At 35.9% G+C, this 22500-nt stretch overlaps 1 protein-coding gene across 1 annotated transcript in view; it reads right to left on the reverse strand.

Moving 5' to 3' along the window:
* The window catches only part of LOC136851893 (uncharacterized), a 152186-nt gene that overhangs the window by 49212 nt on the left and 80474 nt on the right, over nucleotides 1-22500 (reverse strand). Inside the window, exons 3-6 of the mRNA XM_067126230.1 lie at nucleotides 7874-8003; nucleotides 4757-5217; nucleotides 3911-4024; nucleotides 176-400 (exon numbers count right to left, since the gene is read on the reverse strand). Coding sequence (XP_066982331.1) covers nucleotides 176-400; nucleotides 3911-4024; nucleotides 4757-5217; nucleotides 7874-8003 — 930 coding nt within the window. The remainder of the gene's footprint in view (nucleotides 1-175; nucleotides 401-3910; nucleotides 4025-4756; nucleotides 5218-7873; nucleotides 8004-22500) is intronic.

Raw genomic sequence — 22500 nt, forward strand, 5'->3', positions numbered from 1 at the left:
AATCCGGTGTTAGGTCAGGTCGGGTCATTTTAAAGAGGCTGCTTCCGTCTTCCCCCAAAGCATCATGAACTAAAGTTTTTGAATGATTTTTTCATAGGGACCACTAATGCCATGATAAAGTGTTCAGTTAAAGTCAACTCTTACTAAGCTCTCGTCGTTTCATTCCAGAACTTACAGAACATCGTGATGATGGTAGAGGCATCGGTGATGTTGGCAGAAATGTGCGCATGCGCCGGGTCGGAAGTTGTGAGGCGACAGGTGAGACGAGAATTCCGGTGCCTCTGTTCCAGTCCGCTTATGGTGAGCTGGTTGATCACCACGCCCTTCTCAGCAGAGGCCCAGGTCGTGTCTATCTCGACTCCTTCCAGAAGCCAGTCCAGGCTCAGGACCTTGGAGTCCCCTGAAAGAAGAAAATAAATTTTGGGAGAAAACTGACCAATTTTCATTTTATTTTGTTAAGACTTGCTCTTTGATAAACAAGGAGTAGTCTTGAGAAATCTAAGTTTTTAGCTAATTAAGTCTGCAGATCATATTTATTATTATGACCCAGACGTACTCTTTGATAAAGAAGTTGTTGTGAGAAATCTAAATAATTAATTCATGAACTTAATAGATTACATTCATTATAATGGCCATCAATAAATGGTTTAGACATGATATTATAAAAGTCTCTGCTTTTCAAAATTCACTGCTCTGAACATTGTATCAAACCCAAGCACGGACGCCCACAGCATATTTTCCAAGGGCGGGGCTGGCAAATCTTAATACATACATGGATAGTTTCCGGTATCAAGCAGACAAACACATTTTGACCCTTTGAACTAGTTTAATTCTAAAAACAGTATTATATATATATAAATATAGTATATATATATATATATATATATATATATATATATATATATATATATATATATATATATATATATATATATATATATTTATATAAATTTTCCCAGGATTTCGGTTAGAGGGCAAGTACCCACCCGCCTTTGCCCCTACGTGAGGGCGCCCATGAACCCAGAATCAAACTGTGCCTCAGTTCGCTGTACCCAAAATGATTCACCAGTTGCCGGAAATGTTTACACCAAATGAAAATATTTCAATCGTGTTCATTCAACTAGTGTGAACCTTTTCCAGAATATTATAATGGGATCATTTGCCATGAATTTTTAACGAATTCTCTCATTAATTTGAGCAGCTTCGTTGACTTTAGAAGAATCGTTAGTCGGTGCCAGTTAAATGAATTCCCCTTATTGTTTTATGTACGAAATAACAGAGTATAGTATACTTTCATACTTTCATTTGAAACTGATTATAAAGAAGTTTTTTAATCAAATAAAACAAAGGAAAGACATGAATGGCGGAAATTTTTACAAAGCCGATTCACGTCACGCGCTAGTGGAGCCGATGATGATGATGATAATGATCAGTATATAATTGACCTTTATTGTTCGGAGGACTTATGATAAGATTTTCAAGGGGTTAAGTGTGAACATTGAAACCGAAAGCTTTTAACTCTTTTCAGTCTCTAAAAGTTAAACCAAGACCTCATTGAAATAAATTTCATATTAGTAGTAGTGCCTGTGATAATATTACCATACGTTGAATTATTATCAGGGAATGGAAAAGGATGCAAAAAGAAAATATTCTATGGAAATCCTTCGTGCACATTAAGTGGAAAGGCAGTATTTTTGGACTGAAATGTCAAGAGTGAATAACAGTTATTTGAACTCTAGAAGTTGCGCTGTTAAGGAAATAAGTTAAGGGGATATTGCTTAGGAAGTTTCTCTCTCTCTCTCTCTCTCTCTCTCTCTCTCTCTCTCTCTCTCTCTCTCTCTCTCTTAGAAAATTTAAACACGAGGAAATACTATTAAAGTAAACCGTCCCACATAGCATGCTCTCTCTCTCTCTCTCTCTCTCTCTCTCTCTCTCTCTCTCTCTCTCTCTCTCTCTCTAGAAAAAAATTTAAACACGAGGAAATACTATTAAAGTAAACCGTCCGACATAGCATGCTCTCTCTCTCTCTCTCTCTCTCTCTCTCTCTCTCTCTCTCTCTCTCTCTCTCTCTCTCTTAGAAAATTTAAACACGAGGAAATACTGTACTATTAAAGTAAACCGTCCAACATAGCATGCTCTCTCTCTCTCTCTCTCTCTCTCTCTCTCTCTCTCTCTCTCTCTCTCTCTCTCTCTCTCTCTCTCTCTCTCTCAGGAAATTTAAACAGGAGGAAATACAATTAAAGTAAACAGTCCGCCACAGCATGCTCTCTCTCTCTCTCTCTCTCTCTCTCTCTCTCTCTCTCTCTCTCTCTCTCTCTCTCTCTCTCTCTCTCTGTGGAAAATTTGACCAGGAGAAAAATACATTTAAAGTAAGCCGTCCACATATCATGTAAAAAGTTTAGGCCAAGTCGCAAGAGAAGGCCCAATTTCAAAAGTATGTTTGAGGTCGAGACGTCTCTTTCCAAAGCTACAGAAGCCTAACCATTCACTAAGGCACTGAGAGTTATTCAGCCTTCACCTCTTGAGTATAAAATCTACCGAGTTAAGAGATCCCATTATATGAGCGTTTTACTTGATACATCTGTGAGTGGATCGACAGGGCTCCTCATGCATTCAGCCAAAAGCTCAGACAGTTCTTTCATACTGTGGAAACTGACCTGTACAAGTACTTTGGATGATTCCTGTATAAAAGAAGTATATTTTCCTGGGTTTCTTCCCTTCTGAAACAGGTATATTTTCCTGGTTTTCACTGGAAATTAAAAATTCGTCGAAATTTGTCTTAATTCCCCAAAAGTTAGGTTTTCTCCAGAGGGTGTGTGGTACGTATCCATTACAAGGCTGGAAATAATTCAGACTATCCATGAAAAGTTATGATTAGTTCCAGTATTACGCTGAGTGCCAAATCTTGTTCAGGTTCCTTTTTCGGGTCGATGAACCGTTCAGGTTTTCATTCTGACGCTTAAATGACTTGAATAAGTTTTTCGAGAATAGGGAATACTTCGAGCTGATATTGTTTCTTATTCTAGCCGATCGACACAAACCGGTTATGAAATTTCAAGTCGATCTTAAATATATTTGCATGAAAAGGTACAGATAAAGGTAGATATTTAATATAATAACGCGAATTTAAACCCATAGCAACACTCAGACTACTCAAGGACATACCTCTGCCAAAGCCACTCAACAGTTAGTAAATCAACTGGCTCCCATGAATGCATGACAGTGCCATCGTTATTAAATTTGCGGTGCCGGGACGTCGGATTTCATTTGCCCTCATGGCTGCAAATCAAATCTTCACCAGTGCGCACTAGGAACCTGATTATACGGTCAAGATCACATAGAGAGTTCATGCATACGCAAATCCCAAACTTTGCAGGCATATATTTATTTACATCCATTTCTCTTGTTTTTTAAATTGAGGAATAATATTCATTTGGGTGACGCCTTAAAGATGACTTATGTTTGTTCATAGACAAAGGAGATTTGACAAAGAAGATCTGACGTGGCTTTTCAGACCGACAAATAATTACATCCTCAGCAATTTCCAGCAACTCGAGGATATCAAAGGAGATTGATTTTGCTCGAGATATTTCGTTTCATTCCTGTATTTCCTGTCACCTTCTGTTACTTCCCTCTGTTGAGCACCATAATCCTTGGAAGCTTGAATTTCAAGTCAGTGGCCCCTGAGGGCTTGTTCCATGTGAAAAGGGTTCATCTTCTGATTAATAATAATAATGATAATAACATATGAAACACTACTTCTCCCAGCTTCATTTGGCAGGTAACGATAACAACAACAGCAAAAATAATAGCAACAGGATTACAAAAGCAAAGCCATTTATTGACATCTTACGATAATGAAATCTTGGAAAACGGGAAGAAAGAGAAAAGACAAATAGTTAAACCTTACCATGATTGGCTTGACAAGCGAGAGAGAGGCTGTCGCCCTCGGCCAGCGGACCGACACTTGGGCCTTCCAAGGGCATGCCAGTGGTATCCGTCAATTCCACGTCGTAGATCGTCTCTGTCCGGAATGACAGGTGATAGACAGATGGATCAGAATTTCATGTATACAGACGCAGTACATATGTGGAGCAAACTATTTCTCTGTGTGTGCTTAATTTTCTATAAAGAAAGACCAGGCTTTTACCCTAATTTTATTCATGTTCTCACCCGTAGATCGTACTTATACATGCGAGTTTATAGAGTGAATAATATGCCCAATAACCAAAAACCCGTAATGGCATTAAGGTAGCTTAATCTAATAGCAGTGAATTTAAAATGTGAGCACTTGATTGTATTTTTGCGAAAAAGTGTACGCGCGTGCATACGTCTGCGAAAAGAAATATATTTACACACACACAATCAAAACATATTTCTGTCTATCTATCTATCTATCTATCTATCTATCTATCTATCTATCTATCTATCTATCTATCTATCTATCTATCTGTCTATATATATATATATATATATATATATATATATATATATATATATATATATATATATATATATATATATATATATATATATGTGTGTGTGTGCGTGTGTATGTGTGTATATTTTAGCAGTGAGGTGTGCTTGCATTGACACCTGATGATCAATGTGCGTGTATCTATACAACAGCAGTAAGATACATGAGTCTAATATTATTTGATAAACAATCAATAATATAAGCATGAGTATAATATTGTTAATTGTTAGACAATCAATAATACAATCACACCCACACGCCAGCAGTTACTCTCTTTACCTGGAACGGTGAGGAGAAGTCTCTGCGTCCACGTAGGCGACAAGCGGAAGTGCACGCGACATCTGTACTCGGCCTCGTCCTTCCGAGTGACTTCGCGGATCACGAGAGACGTCCCTCCTCCTCCCTCGAGGGACATCCTACTCGACCTCCTCTTCTTCCCGCCCGTGCGATCTCGCCCTCGAACCGAGTAGCTGTACCCTCCGTCTGCGCCGTTGTACCATCCGGATAGTTCTCTGGAGTTCCGGTCTCCTCCCTCGAAGGCGAGGTCAGGAGCCTCTAACTGACATCCTCCTCCTCCTCCTCCTCCTCCTCCTCCTCCTCCTCCTTCTCTTCCTCCGGTTTCGTCGCTATTCCTCCTCCTCCTCCTGTCCCGTCGCTTCCTTCCGAAGGTCGCCTCGCAAGATCTCTTTCCTCGGCTCTTCTTGATCTCGCTCTGGTCGTTCTTGTCGCGAGCGTCGTAGCTGAATGAAATAAACGAATGAGTGAAGAGACGCAGATACGCAAATCCGTGACTGGTTTACGCGAGTGAATCAACATCTGAATGAATGGATGGTAATGCATTGCGTACAGCTAGGAAAGTGAGAGTAAGTGTAACTGAAAGACGCAGTAATTGGAACATAGAAGTATAATAGTAATATAGGTAAGTAGCAATACTAATATGAAAATAATACAGTACCAATATAAGAAAGATGTAGTAACAGTAATATAAAATTAAAAGTAATATAGAAAAGATATAGTAATAATAATATAAAAGATGTAAAATTAATTTTCCAATGTTACAGGTGGAGCATTTCAAGAGGAATCATATATTCATTCTATTCTTTTCATTTCATTTAGGAGAGAGAGAGAGAGAGAGAGAGAGAGTGAGATTGTTAACGATTGAACCTGCTCATATAAGAAAATGGAAGTAATTTGTCATAGATTTATGTTTATCTATTTTAGTAATTGCTCTTCTGATGCGGCTTTGTACAGATTCCTTGGAAATTATCTGGAAAGTTTTAAGAGAGAGAGAGAGAGAGAGAGAGAGAGAGAGAGAGAGAGAGAGAGAGAGAGAGAGAGAGAGAGGTAAGAACAACAAATAATGACTGTGTAAATCAGAAAAAAGAGCCAGAAAAAGATAAAAAAAAACGAGAAAAATATCATGAAAAGAATCGAATAATGAATAAGAGAAAATAATAGTGAATAGAAGCAGAAATGAGGAAGTGAAATTATAAATAGTTTATGGATTTAATGACCATAAAATACCGAAAAAATAGCGTAGTAATACTGAGTAAGTCCTCTTTTATTTAGCGTATGGCTGGTGACCCGTTGGTGTCAATTGATTACAATAAATTTGGGTTCCAAATTCAATTTCGTGCGGATTACAGTTTTAACCTACATGTAACGTTCGACATAATTATTTCCTACAGTTCATTGGCGCATTTCGGAATACGCAGTAATCACATTCTCAGTTCTATTAAAAAAGAATAAAAAAAAAAAAGGCATTTCAATTTTTGTCAAAGAAAATAATTCATTGGAGGAAAAAAATATATAATTAAACCGGCTCACATTTGCAGCCATATTTGTATCGCGATTTTATTAATGCGACTGAATGAAAAATCGTCGAATGAAAAAAAAAAGTAATTATGGAAACGGCCGCTTCGGAAATCCGTCCTTTTTGTACTGTTCGAAGAAATATCTTTCTCTGAAAAAGGAATATTTCTTTCGGAATTACCGCTCTGAAAATCCTTTTCATTTTCGTGTTACATGTCGCAATATGTTCATCGATAAAAAAAAATCTGATATATATTTCTCCTCTATGTAGAAAGTGTCAATATAATGTTGAACCAAACATGGCTCTTGGTAAGCAATATTTTTGAAAAGTAGAGAGGAGTATTCATGAATGCCTAGTAACAATGTGTGTTATCCGTAGTATTAATTATTTGTTATCCATACTATTGGTGCATTTTCGGTAATGACAGGGCACAAATGAGTTTCTGTATGTACACACACGCGTGCACAATATGCAGGTAAATACCGGAGTGGTGGTGAACGTCATAATTGCATAGCTTTCGGAAAAAAACTTTTTCCATCGTCAGATCCTAAAAATATACTAAAATTAAAAGAAATGTTTTCAAAAAGTAAAAAAAAAAATTCACATTAAAACTGATACTGTACGTGAATAAAGCAAAACGTGCTTTTTCCTTTTAATATACTAATTTTTACTTCGTGTGAATGGTTTTACGTTATGTATGTTTCTTTCAACTTTATTTTTAGGGTCTGATGATGGGAAAAAAAAAATTTCCGGAAGCTGGGCAATAAAGAAATTCATCATTACTGTAGCGTTTATCTTCATATTGAAACTCCGCTTTTCACGGAAGCAAATCGATAGCTCATACAAAGTACAATTCATACATATTATGAAGGAAATAAAAATTAATTCCTCTGTGAGATAAAATCATGTGAATTATGTATAAAATAAAAGTGAATTCCTCTACGAGATAAAATCGTGTGAATTATGTATAAAATAAAAATAAATTCCTCTATGAGACAAAATCGCGTGATTTATATATAAAATAAATGTGAATTCCTCTTTGAGACAAAATCGTGTGAATTGTGTATAAAATGAAGATGAATTACTCTATGAGACAAAATCATGTGAATTATGCATAAAATAAATGTGAATTCCTCTTCGAGACAAAATCGTGTGAATTGTATATAAAATAAAAATGAATTCCTCTATGAGACAGAATCATGTGAATTATATATAAAATAAAAGTGAATTCCTCTACCAATAAAATCATGTGAATTATGTATAAAATAAAAATGAATTCCTCTGTGAGACAAAATCGCGTGAATTATGTAAAAAATAAATGTGAATTCCTCTACGAGACAAAATCGTGTGAATTGTGTATAAAATAAAAATGAATTCCTCTATGATGCAAAATCATGTGAACTATGTGTATAAAATAAAAGAGAATTCTTCTCTGAGATAAAATCGTGCAATATGCCTTTGTCATCTTGACTCGCCAGAAGTGAGTCAGCACCGATGCGCCACTTATTTAATCGCCAAAGGGAAACCTCAGGTAATGAGTTAACACACCAACACAAACCTCCTCTGAGGTTACGTTGCCTTACCTTAGAAAGGGTCTGGAGGTATGGTTGAGGTACCAGAGGACGAGGCTGACTGTGTCGTCAGGGTGAGTTGGATGTCGACAGGGCAGCCTGGCCGTGTCTCCCTTCGCTATTGTCACGGATACCAGTGGCCCTGCATTGACGAGATATAAAGAAAGAGTATTAGGTAGAGCTTTTTTGGCAACAAGAACTTGGTAGAAGTACTTATGAATTATAATTCCCCTTTGGTTTAAGTTATTCCCGTGGTACAGTGAATTTCGATATTAAACTATATTTGTGGCTTAATGTTTGTGATATGCGGATCGCTTATCACTTAAAATTTCTCATTCATTATATAATTCCGAGACTGAGTGAATTTGATATTAAGCGACCTTTGTAGGTTGTATGAATATGAGAAAAAATGTCACAGTGTATGTAACAAAAATTCATAAATATATACATATACATATATATATATATATATATATATATATATATATATATATATATATATATATATATATAATATATATATATATATATTATATCTATACACAAATAATATATATATATATATATATATATATATATATATATATATATATATATATATATATATATATATGTATGTATGTATATAATTATATATATACTGTATATATATATATATTTTTATTTATTTTTGTCACATACATCGTGACATTTTTCCTCATATTCACAAACATTAAGCTACAAAAGTCTTAATGTTTAATATCAAATTCACAAAAAATTCGTCTATGTAAAATTATATATATATATATATATATATATATATATATATATATATATATATATATATATATATATATATATATATATATAAAATCATATATGTAAATATATATTGTATATAATATATATATATATATATATATATATATATATATATATATATATATATATATATATATATATATATATGATGAATAAAAAGAAAAACCTCTAATTCTTTACCACCGTGACCAAAAAAAAAAAAAAGAATAAAAGAATGCGTGAAGAGACGAGGCGCCAACGCCAGGTTATTCCGCTGTTTGTCGAACAAAAGGATATAATCAGCGTAAATGAATCAATGGTTTTGCTGCTCAGATATTCAGAGGGGGAAAAAAGGAAATGTTTTCGAAAGTGACAGTCATTTACGGATAAAAAAGAACAGTCACGGTAATGGTGGAAAATGCAATTCCCTCTGAAACATTTGAATTTGCCAGGAATTTTCGAGGAATTCCGCTGCAAATATGATTTTGGAAAGTTTCCGCAGGTGGGGAGAGACACTACAGCATATCGGAGTAGGGTCGGGACGCTGAATGCTAGGTTTCTGAAGCGATATTTATTTAAATATAATTTCTATCCCTTGGAAACTCGACCCACAAATGTTTCCTCTGCTTCAGGGCTGGAATCATTTGAAGCCACAGTTGAAATCATTCATAACAGGAGTTTCACTTTTACCCAGAAAAATTTCTGGCGCCTTCTTGTATTGGGTATTATTTGATAATCCTTTAATGATAATGCAATCAGGTCGTTATTCTTAGAATTCAGCGTAAATGAATCAATGGTTTTGCTGCTCAGATACAGAGGGAAAAAAGTAATATCCTAACACATTAAACGGCCATCATAATTAGCTTAAACAACGTCGTCGTTTTCCTCTTAGAACCTGCTTGCATCTAGAAAAGGGTGAATGCTGTTTTACAAATTCCAGATTTACCCATCATATATATATATATATATATATATATATATATATATATATATATATATATATATATATATATATATATATATATATATATATATACACATACACACATATATATATGATGTGTATGTGTATGTCTTTAGTATAGTAAGTATATTATTTTTAGTATATTTCCTAGTAGTACACATGCCTACATTGTTTTCCTAAACAGTGTCACTGTACATTTATATTTTTTGCAAATTAAGTGCTAGTTTCTATGTATGCCAAAATTTCTTGTTCAATGAGAAAATAATATTCTTGAATATAAAGGTAAATTTATTGTGTAGAGAATTTCTAAACATTCTCTTAATAACTAAGGCTGACCAGATGATCAAAGAATGGCAGTTTGACGAGGGAGAAAAAGTTTGGACTATAAACTAGTAGGAAAGCACAAACCAGTCTGGTACAGAGTAGAATGAAATCTGTTTCATTGCTCTCAGCAAAGACCTTCACAGTTCTTTGAGCAAGGAGGGCTGTTTTGCACAAACGCCAGAAGCGCTGGGTGTGGATTTACAAATGGCAGACATTAGCAAAACATAACTCTCAAAGGTAATCCAGCTATGCTACGTAAGTGGTCATTATAAAGAGACAGTGAAAGATTTGGTTGTTGAGTTGCTTTCCGATTGCACTTAATCACTCCGTTTGAATATTATTATTATTATTATTATTATTATTATTATTATTATTATTATTATTATTATTATTATTATTATTATTATTATTATTTTCAGAAGATGAAACCTATTCATATGGAACAAGCCCACAGGGGCCATTGACTTGAAATTCAAGCTTCCAAAGAATATGGTGTTCATTAGGAAGAAGTAAGAGGAGGCAAAGAGAAATACAGAAAGAAGAGATTTCACTTATAAAAAAAGAAAAATAAATCAATAAATTAATAAATTGATAGAAATGTATTAAAATGCAAGGAGAATAGTAATAGGGTAGTAATGCATTGCATCTTCGCTTGAACTTCTGAAGTTCCAACTGCACGACATTTCTGGGAGGCTGTTCCACAGTCCAACGGTCTGATGAATAAAGGACCTCAGGAACTGAGAAGGTCGACAGCGAGGCACATTTACTGCATACTGTATTTGTGCTGTTGTTCAGCGAATCTGGTTGCTCTCGGCAGGTAGAGGGGATCAGGAATCCATTGTGAATGTGAAAGATCTCTGTCGAAATACAACTTATGAACTAGTGGCAAACAAGAGAACATTCGTCGATGGTCGAAGTCATAACTGCTACTATTACGAAACAGAAACCTACAACCGCGAACCACTCTACCTAAAAGAGATAAATTTCTGGCAGAAGCAGACATCCACACCGGAGAACAGTATTCTAGTAAAGGAAGCACAAATTACCTAAAACAGGTTGCATTGATTTTATCAGTTATAAATGTATGAGGCCTCACGAACAATACCTAACTTTGTGCGGCATTTGCTGAAACTTTCATTAGATGTTTCTAAAAAATTAGACGAGTCAAAAGTTACACCTAGAACAGTTAAAGCTTCAGACTCATTCAGCAAAGTCCCAGCCACCTGAAGGGGAGGATGGGGTGGAAAATCTGTACGAGATCTGCTAATCAATAGTGTTTTCGTTTTACTGGAGTTCAGCCTCATACCCCACCGACTACACCAGTCACTGATCCGGTCCATGCCCCAGTTGAGGCTGAGGGCAGGGCAGCTTCATTTCTCATAAGTGGTGACTTTACTACACCCACAAGTGTTGCATCATCGGCATACTCAACAATCTTGTTTCCAGCCCAACAACCATATCATTTGTAGACACTTAAAAATAACAGTGGACCAAGAACACTACCCTGTGGAACTCCACACACACAATAGGTCTTGGTTCACTAAAGCTCCCGTCCACAGCATCTCGCTGCTGCTTACCTGTAAGGAAAACTTGAAGTAATCCCAAAACATGTCCACCCACTCCAAGAGTCTGAAGTTTATAAATAAGTGTCTTGTGATTTATTAAATCGAAAGCAGCACTAAAATCTGTTTGAATTACTCAGCATTCAAAACCCTTATCAAGGGTCCCTTGCGAATGGCATCTCAAGTCAAGAGGAATAAATATATATATATATATATATATATATATATATATATATATATATATATATATATATATATATATATATATAAAACGTTGATGTCACATACGCGCGAGCACGTGTGCGTGTCTGTGTTTATTTATCTGCGCATGTATACGTTTGCATGTCAAAGCATGCAGTTTAATAGGTGAGCGTGCATATGTTATGGTAAAACTGCCAGTGTTTTCAGGCGTCATGTAATATTCTTTATAGTTTCGCCGCGTTACCTCGTTATATTTCGCAGCAGGTAGCCGGATGAAATCAATTTTGTATTACTTGCAATCTCCATAAATGAAAATAAGAGTAAATGCTCTTTCAGCATTTCAGCCCTTGCTCTTCGGAATACAATGGTTGCATGGTTTTTGCATTAATCTTTTAACGCTACGATTAAAATCGTGTTTGGTTTTGATTAAACTGGCGTTATTTCTACGACAATTTTTAATGGGTCATTTGAATAATATCCTTCACTGTCACGCAGCAGGTTATTTTTTAATTTTGTTCGTTTTTATCTTTGAAATGCAAGCATCACTGGATACTGATTTCTTATAACTAAAAAGTAAAAAGTCCCAGTTTTAATTTTTTTTTTTTAAGATTGCGTTTTGTTACAACTTGCATTCTTCTAAAGTTAGAGCAACGACTATTTTATTTAAATAACATTAAAAAGTATTCTAAACATGCCAGGGCAAAGAACAGCTAAGAACAGGAGCCAAATCGACACTAGACCTGGAAGTATCAAGAAATCATGGCGAGCCTACTCAGATTACATATTCACCTCATGTTAGGCCTATCCTGATTACACATTCACCACATTTTACCGAATAAATTCACCAATAGATCTTCATTTCCCATCCGGAATTTCGTGTGGTCCGTCTTACTCGAAAGGTCAAAAGGCTGCTACAAAATCGTCTCCCTTTCACGAAAGTTTTTTAAAGAAGAGCGAACGTAACAAAGGCAAAGGTTATCAGTGACACGACGCTTGATCCACCGGTAGATGGCGCTGATTACGCTCGTTTCTTAGCTGGAAGTCTCTCGTTTTTTAGCGATTTTTCTCTTCGCACTGATCGATCTATTTCATGCATTAATAAACGTGATTCTCAATCAACTATCCTGAACAAAAACTGCAGCGACGTTAAATTTTATAATCGTCTCTGATCTGACATGATGATTTCCTATTTTGTTTCCGTAATGTCAAAATTAATTGCGCTCGAATATGTAGAACTGGTGGATTTAATAATCAGGTTAAATCTCATTTCATGGGATCATATTTTCATGACTTCATAGTGTAGCTAATTGCATTAAAAAAGAATTAATGCTAAAATTCGATATTAGTTTAGTGATCATTGTATGATTTTCTGTTTTAATCAAGACCCCGGAGATTATAACTTTAAACTTTATAGACTAAAGCATTAACTTTTTCTTATTTTCTCGCCAAGTCATCTATTTCTGAATTTAATATTTTGCCGTCGCTGAGTATCAACATAAATCGAAAGAAAATGAGAAGAATGATAAGATAAAATAGATATACAAGAATAAATGCTTCCATGTAAGAACTATCTGACGAAGTTGCTGGCAAAGAATTTCAGGAACAGATCTACGAAAACATGTCGTCTCCGACACGAGACCGCCCCCTGTAGACCTTCCCTGTAAGGAAACCGAGGTATTTGTCAGCATCCACCAGATCCTTCGACCTTTCGCTGCCTGAGTTATTGATGGTAGTATCCCCAAAACAAGAGAAATCCTTCTTTAAAGGTCCCGGCTTCGCTCACTGACTGACTGGCTGCAGGGAGTGCGAGAGTATGCGAGAAACAATTTCTGTGAATTGGCCTAACATGACCTTTTGACCTCATGCCTAACAATACTCTCTCTCTCTCTCTCTCTCTCTCTCTCTCTCTCTCTCTCTCTCTCTCTCTCTCTCTCTCTCTCTCCACGTTTTCTTGCCACGCGTAGATAAATCTAGCAACTGACCTCTCACTTGAAAGTTCTGGTGTTGTTTCGTTCCTAGTTTTTTTTTTTTTTGCAGAGAATTTCTTCTGTAAATGGTACTCGGATTCCTGATAGTTTAGATTCTTCCTAGGTTAAAGATTAGTATAGGATTGTCTCTTGCCTAGAAACAGTATTCATATGTATATACAGTACAGTATATGAATACATACATACTTTTATATGTATATATATATTTTTTTTTCTTTTAAGAATCTCCATTTATTTGTCTCAGTCGAAAAAAACTCTTAATACATATAAATCATAAAATCTATGCAATAATATCTTGGAGACAAGAGCATAAATGCCAACAAAAAAATTTCGAAGGCGTTCATGAAGTAAAGATAATGAGGAAAAAATACATGCTTTTTTCACTTACATCCTCATATCATTTGCAAATCAAATAGAAACTATATATATATATATATATATATATATATATATATATATATATATATATATATATATATATATATATATATAAAAATGAATGTTTGTACGTGGGTTTGTATGTTTGTCCAAATGTTTGTGTGCTATAGAAATCCGAACGGCTTGGCTGATCTAGACAAAATTTGGCATGTGGACATGATTTGACCCAACTTAGATGATAGGGTAGGTTTCAAACCTGTGCCCCCTTCCCCTTCCCCTTCCCCTTCCCCTTCCCCTTCCCCTTCCCCTTCCCCCATCCCCCTTGTAACTTATGTGGTAACCTCTTGACCAATTTCGACAAAATGTGGCACGTGGCCATCATTCCACCCTGCTTAGATACTAGGGTAGGTTTCAGACCCGTACCCCTTCCTTTTCCCCTTCCTCATCCACTTTCTCCCTTCCCTTTGTAACTTATGTGGTAACCGCTTGACCAGTTTAGACAAAATGTGGCACATGGCCATCATTCCACCCTGCTTAGATACTAGGGTAGGTTTCAAACCCTTCCACCTTCCCCCTTCCCTTTGTGAATTATGTGGTAACCGCTAGACCGATTTAGACAAAATGTGGCACGTGGTCATCACTTGAACCAACTTAGATAATCGGGTAGGTTTCAAACCCGTACCCCTTCCCCTTCCCCTTCCCCTTCTCCCGTCCCCCTTCCTTTTGTAACTTATTTGGTAAATAAACTCTACGGGTTTGTCATACCTCATTTCATGTACTCAATATCATAGAAATATGATATTGAAAATGCTTTTCTTTCCTGTGATTAAAAATTGTGCATCAAGATTTGTGTTTAGGTTTGGTAAGGGGGGTGTGTTTAGATTTAGCGGGTGGTGTGTTTAGGTTCAGTGGCGGTGTTTTTGTTAAGTGGGGGGTTGTGTTTAGTTTCAGTGGGGGTTAAATGGGACAGTCACCGCAGCAATACCTGGATAAAAGGTACAGTCAGCACAGGATTTCTTGGATAAAAGAAGATACAGTACAGTAATACCTGGTTTAATGGGACAGTCACCACAGTAATACATGAATAGATGGGACATTGACCACAGTAATATCTGGATAAAGTGTACAGTCACCACAGTAATACCTGAATAAAAGGGACAGTCAGCACAGTAATTCTTGGATAAAAGAGAGAGACAGTATAGTAATACCTGGATGAATAGTACAGCCACAGTAATACTTGGATAGGTGGGACAGTGACCACAGTGATATCTGGATAAAATGTACAGTCACCACAGTAACACCTGGATAAAAGGGACAGTCAGCACAGTAATTCTTAGATAAAAGGGAGAGACAGTACAGTAATACCTGGATGAATGTGAATGGGTCAGCCACCACAGTAATACTTGGATAGATGGGACAGTGACCACAGTAATATCTGGATAAAATGTAGTCACCACGGTAATACCTGGATAAAAGGGACAATCAGCACAGTAATTCTTAGATAAAAGTGAGACAGTACGGTAATACCTGGATGAATGGAACAGCCACCACAGTAATACGTTGATAGATGGGACAGTGACCACAGTAATATCTGGATAAAATGTACAGTCACCACAGTAACACCTGGATAAAAGGGACAGTCAGCACAGTAATTCTTAGATAAAAGGGAGAAACAGTACAGTAATACCTGGATGAATGGGACAGCCAGCACAATAATACTTGGATAGATGGGACAGTGACCACAGTAATATCTGGATAAAATGTACAGTCACCACAGTAACACCTGGATAAAAGGGACAGTCAGCACAGTAATTCTTAGATAAAAGGGAGAAACAGTACAGTAATACCTGGATGAATGGGACAGCCACCACAGTAATACTTGGATAGTTGGGACAGTGACCACAGTAATATCTGGATAAAATGTACAGTCACCACAGTAAAACCTGGGGTAAATGGGGCAGTCAGCAGTGTAATACCTGGGTAAAAAGAACAGTCAGCACAGTAATACCTAGATAAAAGGGACAGTCAGTACAGTCATATCTGGATAAAAAGGACAGTCACCTCAGTAATACCTGGATAAATGAGACAGTCAGCAAAGTAATTCTTGGATAAAAGGGAGAGACAGTACAGTAATATCTGAATGAATGGGACAGCCACCACAGTAATACTTGGATAGATGGGACAATGACCACAGTAATATCTGGATAAAATGTATGGTCACCACAGTAATACCTGGATAAATGGGACAGTCAGCACAGTAATACCTGGGTAAAAGGGACAGTCAGTACAGTCATATCTGGATAAAAAAGACAGTCACCATAGTAATGCCTGGATAAATGGGACAGTTACCACAGGAATATCTGGACAAATGTGACAGTCAGTACAGTCATACCTGGATTAAAGGGACAGTCAGCACAGCAATACCTGGATAAATAGGAAAGTCAGCAGTGTAATACCTGGGTAAAAGGGACAGACATCACAGTAATGCCTGGATAAATAGGACAGTCACCACAGTAATACCTGGATAAAGGGGACAGTCACCACAGTAATACCTGGATAAATGGGACAGTCACCACAATAATACCTGGATAAATGGGACAGTCAGCACAGTAATATCTGGATAAATGGGACAGTTACCACAGTAATACCTGGGTAAATGTGACAGTCAGTACAGTCGTACCTTTATTAAAAGGACAGTCAGCACAGTAATACCTGGATAAATAGGAAAGTCAGCAGAGTAATACCTGGGTAAAGGGGACAGATACCACAATAATATCTGGATAAATGGGGCAGTCACCACAGTAATTTCTGGATAAATGGGACAGTTACCACAGTAATACCTGGATAAATGGGACAGCCACCACAGTAATACCTGGATAAGAAGGAGTCACCACAGTAATAACTGGATAAATGTGACAGTCAGTGCAGTCATACCTGGATAAAAGGGACAGTCAGTATAGTAATATCTGGATAAATGAGACAGTCACCACAGTAATAACTGGATAAATGTGACAATCAGTACAGTCCTACCTAGACAAAAGGGACAGTCACCACAGTAATATCTGAAGAAATTGAACAGTCAGCAGCGTAATATTTAGATAAAATGACAGTTCGTACAGTAATTCCTGGATAAAATGGACATTCAGTACAGTAATATTTGGACAGAAGGGACGGTCAGAACAGTAATACCTGGATAAATGGGACAGACAGTACAGTAATACCTGATAGAAGGAACTGTCACCACAGTAATACCTGGATAAATGGGACGGTCACCATGTTAATACCTGGATAAATGGGTCATTCACTACAGTAATACCTGGATAAAAGGGACAATCAGTACAGTATACCTAGATAAATGGGACAGGCATTACAGTAATACCTGGATAAAATGCAATGTCAACACAGTAATACATGGATAAACGGAACAGTCACTACAGTGTTACCTGGATAAATTGGACAGTGCCGGGTTGGTCAGGTAGTAAGTATGTATATATATATATATATATATATATATATATATATATATATATATATATATATATATATATATATATATATATATATATATATATATATATATATATATATTATATTATATATATATTGCTTGTAAGATGACTAATGATGGCTTGTTCATGATAACTTATTTCTTTAAAACTTGTTCAAACTACGTTTTACTGAATTGGGGATATTTTATTGATTTTCTTTCTTGCGTTACATTTTTCAGTTCAGCAGAAATTAGTCAATATTAAATCTTTCAAAACGACGGTGCAAATGCGGATATGAAAATTACTGGCCAATACTTGTATATCCAATACTTGCTAGGATTGGTGGAAAGGTTATTATTCAGTCATTATCAAAATACCTTTCGATGTATGTGCAGGCACGCACTCCATGATACATAATACATACATACATACATTTTTATGTATACATATATATACATATATGAATATATACAAATATGTATGTATGTATATATATATATATATATATATATATATATATATATATATATATATATATATATATATATATATATATATATATATATATATATATATATGTTACTTTCCTGTCGAGGGAGACAGTTGTTTTCCGAAATATATGGCATTAACTTTCTACCTTTTGGGATTGTTAATGGGCTCCTTTTATTAGATATATACAGTACTTATCTGTGTGTGTGCGTGCGTGCGCGCACATGAATCCTGAGAATCACAGGCATACAGGAACCAGTTAGGTACTTTTGATGTTTGTTTATATTTTGCCCGTTTTTCGGAAAAACATTAATAAAGTCCCCTAAAATGTTTTAGTCGTAGCTAACCTTATTCTGCTCATCTCTTAGCTTAGCAACTCATGTTTTGTGAATGAGTAAATTGATCTGCATCATCTTTGTAAGTGACCTGTAAAAGGAAGTTACTGCTTTTAGTTAGACTAGTGTTTGTGGAGGGCGTTTCACAGAGCATGTGCTGAATTTATTTTTTGAAACGAGTTCGCAGCCGGCCTTGAAGTTAAAAGATTACCATTTTGCAGATTATGCAACTCAAATAGCAATCATTTGTTCCCTTTATTGCGAAATGAAGTTCTCAGTCTTAAACTAGAGCTACAATAGGTTACTGAGTAGTGTTTGTTTTCGTGGTGTAAGACTCAGCCATGGTAAAACCAAGAGCTTTTCAATAAACCAGTTGCATCATGTATCCACTCTTATTTAGTGGCCATTAGTAATATCTACTTAATTATTTCAAGTATTTAGCACTTCTTGCTTTCACTCAGCACATTGACAAGGAACATATTATCTGCTGTAAACATGTTATCAGCTGTCTTCCTGAAAGTATGTAATACTCTGAAGGCCTTCTCTATCTACAGTGTTGATGGAATTAGAGCCACATCTTCAGACTCTTGTTCTACCATTTTTAGAATGTTTTTTTTATGTGTTGACGCCAGATGCATCTAGGTCCTGAGACATATTTAACCTCGAAGAAAATTGGCTCAGTTAGTGAATTTGTTTTTCCCAGAGAAAGGTAACTGACTTGAACATCTTCCATAAGTTTCATCACAATCACGAAAGTTCCTCCACTGTCCTTGGCGCGTGGACATTTTCATTTAGTGCTCCGTAATCGCCTTGCAGATCATCAGCTTCATCATCCGGTCCAGTTTTCACGATGTCACTATGCCGAGTACCAAAGCTGTCTAAACTGTGCGGCAGTTCTGATTGTGTTGTGAATGCTTGTGTTCTCGCGTTTAAGAACGGCTGTAATGTGATGTACAAGTTCCAGTTACCTGTGCCATATTCTGTCAACATTCTGACTTTCCAGCTGACGTATATGTACTCTCTCTCTCTCTCTCTCTCTCTCTCTCTCTCTCTCTCTCTCTCTCTCTCTCTCTCTCTCTCCACAAAGGGTAATTTGTTCTGCGGAGACTTGCTGAGCGAGTAATGGACTTCTCGCCTTCTTTCATAAGATTGCGTCCCTTCATAATAACGGTAATAAAAAAAATCATTTACCTCCCTTGCCAGACAAGCATCATAATTTATTCCCAAAAAAACGCATTTGCATTTTATTTTTTACCAACATTAGGAATAATTATTTATAACTTTTTAAAATCATGAATCTCAATTCTCGTGTGCTAACGTTGGCGAGCTCTTTGATGTGAAATAGATTGCTTTAGTATGAATGATTAATAAAAGGAGTTTTTACTCTTTGAGGTACAAAACTTTATTTAAGGACTAAGGCCAAACTGACCTTACGGTTTGCTGACAAATTCATGTTTATGATTTAAGGAAAGAAACTTTTTTATGGTTAAAGGCCGCATTTTTTGTTTACAGGACAGAACCATTTTAGTGTTTAAAAGACGCGTTCATTTCACTTATGAAGAACAAACAATTTTTTTTTTTACCTGAGGAAAGATGTTTAGATGGGATCAATGACCGTCTTATTTGAAATTTTAGTTTCTTCAGAAGAAATGCGTGCGCTTTGAGAATTGTAATTATGTTAGCGATGATAGTGACTTTTGTGGTTTTAATTACTTGAAGAGTAAGCACAACATATCGCGAGTCATTTGCATTTTTTGTAGTGAAGCAAGTTAAAAGATGATATATCTAAATGTAATTTATTACGGTAAATTTAATTTCCTATGCGGTTGTTTCTTGTGCGAAATTGGCTCTCTTGTGCTATAAAAACAGAAACTAGCGCTACCTCAGAGTATAATTCTAAGAAAATAATCAAAGTAAGTAGTCAGGACTTATTACAAAGAAAATTCGAATTCATCTGCGCTTATTGCAAAGTTTCTGGTACTATGATGTGCATCACTACCCTAAAATAATAATTCTTGCATTTTACTTAAATTTGTATGTATTTTTTTATTAATTTGTTGAATTATTTTTTTCTAATAACTGATCTCTTCTTTCTGTATTTCCTATTACCTTCTGTTAATTCTTTCAGATGAACACCATATTCAAGTTAATGGCCCCTGTGGGCCATTGACCATATGAATAGGGTTCATTTTCTGAATAATCGGAAATTAACTCAGAACCCAAAACACACTTATCGACACAGATAGACTCCCAAGACCAGGTCGCCGTTAGTCCTAGCGAAAACCAACTTGATTCTTTCATCCTTTATGAAATGCCCTTTTTTAATGTTTTATACAGCCTACAATCCTGTAAAGATCGTTTCAACCCTCGTATCATACGTGTCCGGCAGTTTCACCGTAATCATCTTAGTCGTAAACACACTTGCCGAGAGCAGTTTTCCGCTCATACATTTCGCCACAGAATTAATTGGCCGTAGGGCACTTCAGCCGTAAAAGATAAACATGCGGAAAATATTATTATAAGGCACTCTTGCATTAGATGATGACCGAACAAAGAAATGAGAGAGAAACATTGAAAGGAATGTGATGAAAGAGAGATTATTGTTTTTAGGAAAATGAAAGCAATACATATACTTGATGCGAAGGAAATAAAGCACAACAAGTTTAAAACATCTAAAATGTTTATTTATGGAAATATTAAGGAAATAACTAGCTGGAGAAGTATGAGTTTTACAATAATACTCCGGTAGATATTTGTAAACTAACTTTGTAATGAGTTTCTTGCCAAAATCTCACAAGTCCCTAGAAGACTTTGACCTTTGTCTCCTCCACTATAGTGTTTCAAAATCAGAAGAGAGCAATTATGATAAAATCGTCATCCAGAGTTATCAAAGAATCTGTAAATTATATATGATTGTTTGTGCAAAATTCCATCAACACTTTTGCGCTTCTCTTTCACACTTCCATTAAATTTTATGACGTAGTTTCTTAGGTCAATTGACTTATTTGCTATCATGCGCTTATTTAAAATTTTTTGGATAATATAAAGCGTTATTTCAGCCAAAGACAAATTTGGTAGAAATACTAAATAAATCAGTATAGTTTGTCTTTTACAGCAAAAGTTTCTTTTCAGAATATTTGTGCAAAGATGAATAAGGCAAAGTTACCTAGACCCCGTATCCTTAATATAAATACCTACCCTTCGAGTCCAGGCCAACCTAGCATAGCTCTATCGACTCTTTATGAACGTTTTACCTTCCGAACAGGGAATTTTATTCAACATGGATTCCTTTCATGTATTCAGAAGCCTCATGATATCAATTTTATCTCTATTCTTAGGCCTTTTGATGCGAAGAGAAGCACATAGAGAAGTAGAAACGAAATCATAGATAGATTTTAATCAAATTTTCATTATACTATGATGTGTTTGTCTATTATAACTTGTTAGAAAAACACTTCTGCTCAGAGAGAGAGAGAGAGAGAGAAAGAAGCTATTTTGGAGTGAATGAACCATTTGGGTGGATTCTCTCTCTCTCTCTCTCTCTCTCTCTCTCTCTCTCTCTCTCTCTCTCTCTCTCTCTTGATCTCGACCTGGACTGCCCAGTAACGATTACTGCCTCCTATATAGTGCTGTATCTTTTTCGTCCGTGTTCTGGTATGGTCGTGAGTAGGAGAGTGAATGTAATATGTTACATTATCCGACGTCATGAAAAAAGCACTTTTAATATCGTGATTCAGTGCAACTGTCAAGAAGGTAATAATGTTCATTTACTGTGACATATTATGGCATAATGTTTTAAATTATCTGTCCCGAAATGCATTGCACATCATATTTGTATCGGTAACGCTCCAGACTTATTTTTTATTTGTAGGTCGTAGATAGAGAATGTAATCAAAATCGCGCATTTTCCCCAGGTTCAGGTTTTTATATGTATTTCAAATCTATTCTTTAAAATTTACACTGCTATAAAAGTGATGTTCTTATCCTTAATAGAAAGACGTGCTCGCAGTTTGAGGATGGGACTGATTTTATGGTTCAACGGCGGAAACGTTCCAAAGTCTTAAATTCAAACGTGATTTCTTCTACCTCACAGACAAGCATTTATGAATTGTAATTATGTGAAAAACAAT

The sequence above is a fragment of the Macrobrachium rosenbergii genome, chromosome 24, assembly GCF_040412425.1.
Source record: "Macrobrachium rosenbergii isolate ZJJX-2024 chromosome 24, ASM4041242v1, whole genome shotgun sequence".
In the NCBI taxonomy this organism is placed as follows: domain Eukaryota; kingdom Metazoa; phylum Arthropoda; class Malacostraca; order Decapoda; family Palaemonidae; genus Macrobrachium; species Macrobrachium rosenbergii.